This window comes from Lithobates pipiens, unplaced genomic scaffold (genome assembly GCF_037356315.1).
Source record: "Lithobates pipiens isolate NorthernLeopardFrog02 unplaced genomic scaffold, aLitPip1_a1.2 Scaffold_10, whole genome shotgun sequence".
Taxonomy (NCBI): domain Eukaryota; kingdom Metazoa; phylum Chordata; class Amphibia; order Anura; family Ranidae; genus Lithobates; species Lithobates pipiens.
In genome coordinates, this window is record NW_027507686.1 from 20289927 (window position 1) to 20295653 (window position 5727).

The 5727-nt window shown below is 44.6% G+C and overlaps 1 protein-coding gene across 2 annotated transcripts in view; it reads right to left on the reverse strand.

The window, feature by feature from the left end:
* Positions 1-670: 670 nt before the first annotated feature.
* Positions 671-5727, reverse strand: part of MARVELD3 (MARVEL domain containing 3) — a 20615-nt gene continuing 15558 nt past the window's right edge. For both annotated transcript variants that reach the window (XM_077452292.1, XM_077452301.1), the window contains exon 4: positions 671-1569. In XM_077452292.1, coding sequence (XP_077308418.1) covers positions 998-1569 — 572 coding nt within the window. In that variant the 3' untranslated portion in view covers positions 671-997. The remainder of the gene's footprint in view (positions 1570-5727) is intronic.

Sequence of the window (5727 nt, forward strand, 5' to 3'; positions counted from 1 at the left end):
AGGTTGGGTTGGGTGTAGATGGGGGTAGGGTTGGGGGGGTTAGTGGTAGATGGAGGGGTAGGGTTGGGTTGGTTGCAGTGGGCAATTAAGGTTTGGTTGGGGGTAGAGGTTAGTGTTGGGGATGTTGAGGGGGGTTGGTTGGTGAGGTGGGTGATTAAGGTTGGGGATGTTGGGGGGGCGCTAGTGTTGGGTTGGTTGGTGAGCTGGGTGATTAAGGTTGGGTTGGGGTTGATAAGGTTGAGTTGGGGTTGATGGGGTAGTGAGCTGGGTGATTAAGGTTGGGGATGTTGGGGGGGGGGGGGGGTGTTAGCGTTGGGTTGGTTGGTGAGGTGGGTGATTAAGGTTGGGGATGTTGGGGGGTGGGGGGTGGGGGGTTAGTGTTTGGTTGGTTGGTGAGGTGGGCGATTAAGATTGAGTTTAGATGGGGGGTAGGGTTAACAAGGGTGGGTGGGGTGAGGAGGGGGTCAAACGGCATAGACACACTCTTAAACCTTGTGGACAGCCTTCCCAGAAGAGTTGAAGCTGCAAAGGGTGGGCCAACTCAATATTGAACCCTACGGACTAAGGCGCCATTAAAGTTCATGTGTGTGTAATGGCAAGCGTCCCAATACTTTTGGTAATATAGTGTATGAGGCCTATGTGTTTGCTGGAGTCTGGCCACAAGTAGTAGTAGCATTATATGCCATTTATTCTCAATTTTTTAACAGTAAGCATGAAATGTTATAAGGAATTTAAGAAATGTTACTTTAAACACAGTGATTTTCAGGATCCCCAGTGGCCTACTGGATAATTAGATTGAGCCACACCAGGACAATGCAATAGAATTCCCGCAGCTTGGTTTAAGTTGCCTAGATTAATGAAATGTCAACATTAGCAAATTATGTCCTGGTATTATGTGCCTCAATATTATAACATAAAAACCATAGTACATATATGTTCAGATCATCCTTGTGGCATAAACCAGTTCGGCAGTTACCATCCTTATTGGCCTATAAGGTTATTGCTGTAGAGTTTGCCTCTCTCTGTAGGCCCGGATGGCCAACACAGCGCTGACACCATATAATATAACCAGCAAGATGGCAAACGTTGCTGCGCCTCCATCAGTGCCCGCCAGATCGCAGTTCATCCAGGTCAGGCCGTTTCTGGCGTACAGTCTCTCTCGCTTCTTGCACACGTCCGTGGCGTTGATCTGGAGGGCGAAGTGTAAAAACACCCCCACCGCAGCAACGTAACCAAGAGAGGCCACCACACTGAAAACAGTCTCGATCACGAGCCACCTGCCAGAGAGGCGAAGCAGATGTTTGGATCCTGCAGCCAGGATGGCAAGTGTCAGAGTCCCCATCAGAAGTGCCACCGTCAGGCCACCGTAGAGCAAGGGGGCACGCCGCAGCGAGAATTCCTGGTCCAGTTGACGCACCTGGTGGAGCTCCTGGCCCTCAAATGGGTAATACCCTCCTCCAAAGCCACCACTTGCCATGCTGGAGCTGAACCCAGAAAGGACGAAATAGGAGGAGATTATGCAAATCAGTACCAGAGCGTTGAGGACCACCTCCAACATCTGCAGAACACCTGAGAGGACAGAAAGAAAAAGGCTAAGAACCCGCTTTCCAAGTCCTGCAGCATGACACATATTAATCTAGGATATGCGCAAAACTGCTTGCTGGACACTCGCTATGAAGAGACCAAGAAAGTATACAGAAGGAAAAAAATATTATGTTGGTTTTTCAGCTAAATTTTACAACAAAGCATTACCAGAGGCCATACAGCCAAAAATTCACATCCTATCCTACTGTAACCTTCCAAAGAACCTCACCATGTATTTTTTGCAGACTGGGTCACTTCAGCCAAAGATAGCCAATTGGTTGCTTTGCCAACCTACTCAACTTCTTTGGTCATGTGGTCTTTGCCAAAGTGGTCCAAAGAAGTTGAGTATGTAGGCAAAGCAGCCAGTTGGCCATCTTTGGCTGAAGGTCATACGCCTTTTACTCTGGTCTCCCTCTAGTTTGACATTGGTCATGTGGGCTTTTTCAAAGGAGTCCAATGTCAAACTAGAGGGAGACCAGAGTAAAAGGTGTATGACCTTCAGCCAAAGATGGCCAATTGGTTGCTTTGCCTACATACTCAACTTCTTTGGACCCCTTTGACAAAGACCACATGACCCAAGAAGTTGAGTATGTAGGCAAAGCAACCAATTGGCCATCTTTGGCCGACGGTCATACGCCTTTTTATCTGGTCTCCCTCTAGTTTGACATTGGACCCCTTTGGCAAAGACCACATGACCAATGTCAAGACTAGAGGGAGGCCAGAGTAAAAGGTGTATGACCTTCAGCCAAAAGATGGCCAATTGGTTGCTTTGCCTACATACTCAACTTCTTTGGACCTCTTTGGCGAAGACCACATGACCAATTTCAAATTAGAGTGAGACCAGAGTAAAATGTTGCCCGTTATCTAAACCTATAGGGCAACAGGAGAAGCAGGACAGTTTGGACATGAGTTTAATCAAGGGTTTCTCAACTGGGGTTCTGCTGCGATCTACACATCAGTCATAGGCTGCGGACGGGGAGAATGCATCCCCTCTCCTGACACATGCAGAGCCAGGCAGGGAAGCGGCTGTGCTAGCTGTGGCAAACGGTTTCCCGCTGGCCCCTCCTTAAGGCGGGAGAGGTGACTATTTACAAACCCCACAATTCACAAAGGGAAGCTCTCGCTCATCCCTGCCAATCTTGTGAGCTAACCTGGGAAACTAGGAGATGACTTGGCTGTTGAGGGCCCCATCAGTACAGTACTAATGAAATATGTTGGGTTGGTGGCTGGATACTTTACCTTTAAAAGAAGAATTACAGGTATATGTTTTACAGTTACCCTGGTCCGGGTTGGACTAATGTAAGTATGTATGTATGTGACATACCTGTGGGATCCTTATAGAAGCTGGAAAGCGCTGTATTAGGCACCGCTGCTCCAATGATCTCCACTAACGTTCGGGTCCTGTGCTTTGCATTTTCTCAATGAAAGCAAAGCATTCTCTGATTGGATGAGGTGGAAAGTGTTACATTACTGCCCCGCCTCATTCAATCGGAGAACACTTTGCCTTCATTGAGAAAATGCAGTGTGATCTCCGCATGGGGCCCACCGCCAAGCAGCTGTGATCAGCACAGGACCCGAAGCTAGTGGAGATCGCTGGAGTAGTGGTGTCTACTAGAGCGATTTTCAGCTTTGTGGGGCAAGGGTTCCTCAACCTTTCATTATCTTGGAGGAACCCTTGGCAAAAAGTTTGAAATCTCATGGAAACCCCGGAAATGTTCACATTTAGAAACAGCCTTACATAATAAAATATTAAATTATATGTACTTACTGCTAAACGTTGCTGCCATTTTTTGCATAGATGCTCAATTCTGGATTGAACTTAAGAGGTTGTAAACCTCTGCAGCAAAAAAAAAAAAAAAAAAAAAAGACCCTGCAAGGACAAAAGGCATAATGTGCTAGTATGCATCACATACTAGCTCATTATTAAATACTTACCTTAGAACGAAGCTGTTGCAGCAGTCCCGACACACCGATGTCACGGCTGACACTTTCTGGGAGCTTCTTCCGGGTTCTGGCACTGCGATTGGCCAGACCCAAGATGACGTCACTCCCCCCACATGCGCCGCCGTTCACAGCACCAGCGACTGGCTGCATGCACTGGAAATATCTCCTAAACTGTACAGGTTTAGGAAATATTTTCCCTACCTATAAGTAAGCCTATAATAAGGCTTACCTATAAGTAAAATTCTGAAGATGAACTTACATCCTCTTTAAGATAAGCAGTATACAGATGGGGGGGGGGGGGGCACATTATGGTAGCGGTTTTGTCAATATGCAGAGCAACGCAGGGAAGCGGCTGTGAGAAAACCTCTTGTGGTATGCTGTTCCCTGCAGGCCCCTCCTTTCTTGTCCATCCCATGTCACATACCAGCCACTTGGGATGAGGAGGAGGGGCCGGCGGGGAACAGTGTGCCACAAACAGCACTATCACAGCTGCTTTCCTGCATCGCTCCATATGTGTCAGCAGTGGGGAATGCGATGTACCCTCAGCGACCTGAGACTGACAAGTAGACTGCAGCAGAACCCTTGGTTGACAAGCCCTGATCTAGAGGTATCCCACAGATAAGGCACATACTTCCTCATTGGCCCAAGCTGAAATTATATATATATATATATATATATCTCCATACCTGGAATTCAGATTTAAGACACTGATCAGGGCGGGAGCTGGAGTCAGTGAGACATACAGGACATTTAGGACCTCCCCCCCATTTCCCCTTCTTAGAGCATCCGGCAGAGGAAAGGCTTCCACTACAGATTCCCTTTAATGCCCACCAATCACCACAGCACCCTTGTACACTTTCTTTAGCCCTACGATGAAAGGGGTTAGCGGGTCGTGTTTGCCCCTTGCCCCCTCCCCCCAGACCAAATGCTGCCAAGTTCAGTTCTTCCCTGCTGGGAAGCATTGTACATCGAAATGGATCTGTTGTTAATTTCATTGTAACAAACTTATCAATAAACAGAATTAAATTCGGTCTAGTAAGACTTCCGATGAGCCAAGTACAGTTTTCAAAGGGACAGCAAGAGCAAGGAAATAAAGTGAGAGATTATATTTGCAAATTTGCTTGATTTTCCTACTTACAGAATCAAAACTAGGTGTTGCACCAATATTCAGTGGGGGGAAAAAAAATTACATTGCAACTACAGGTTCATCTAAAATAATTGAATATCATCAAAAAGTTAATTTATCTTAGTAATTCAATTCAAAAAGTGAAACACATTTTATAGATTCATTAGCACAGTGATAATTTCAAGCATTTCTTTCTTTAAATTTTGATGATTATGGCTTACAGCTAGGGGCAACCCAAAATTCAGTATCTAAGAAAATTAGATTATTATTACATAACCAAAAAATACAAAATGTTGGCTTAGTGAAAGTCTGTCCATGTAGAGTATAGTATACACTCAATACTTGGTCGGGGCTCCTTTTGCAGGAATTACGACATCAATATGGCATGGCATGGAGGTGATCAGCCTGAGGCACTGCTGAGGCGTTATGGAAGCCCAGGTGCTTTGATAGCGGCCTTCTGTATTAAAATCCGTATATATATATATATATATATTTTTTTTTTTTTTTAATACAGAAGGCCGCTTTTTTTTTTAATGAGATACTGACTTTTGAGGAGTCACTCGCTGCAAGCCATAATCATCAACATTAAAAAGAAAGAAATGCTTGAAACATATCACTCTGTGTAATGATATCTATATCACTTTTTGAGTTGAATTACTGAAATAAATTTACTTTTGATGATATTCTAAATTTTATGAGATACACATGCCACATACACATATATTCGAATGGAACCTGCTCCTCATTAATGAATAAACCATTATACTTTCTATGATGAATAAAGTAGTGAACAAGTTTTCCATTTTGTATACAATATCTTTATTGCTTTAATACAAAATGCTAAAAAACAAACAGGGCTGTGATCTCCAGCATATCATTTACATTTATTTACAATGGGGCTGGACAAATCTCAGGAACCAAAATATCCAATATTCACAAATTGATTCTGGTAGCAAGCTGGACTTTTAGACTTTTTTGATGTTGCGGTCAGCGAAAGCGTGCAGCTCTTTAAAGCACACCAGTAAACAACGACCCCAATTATACGAAAGAAAAGGTCAAGGGAGATACAAGTT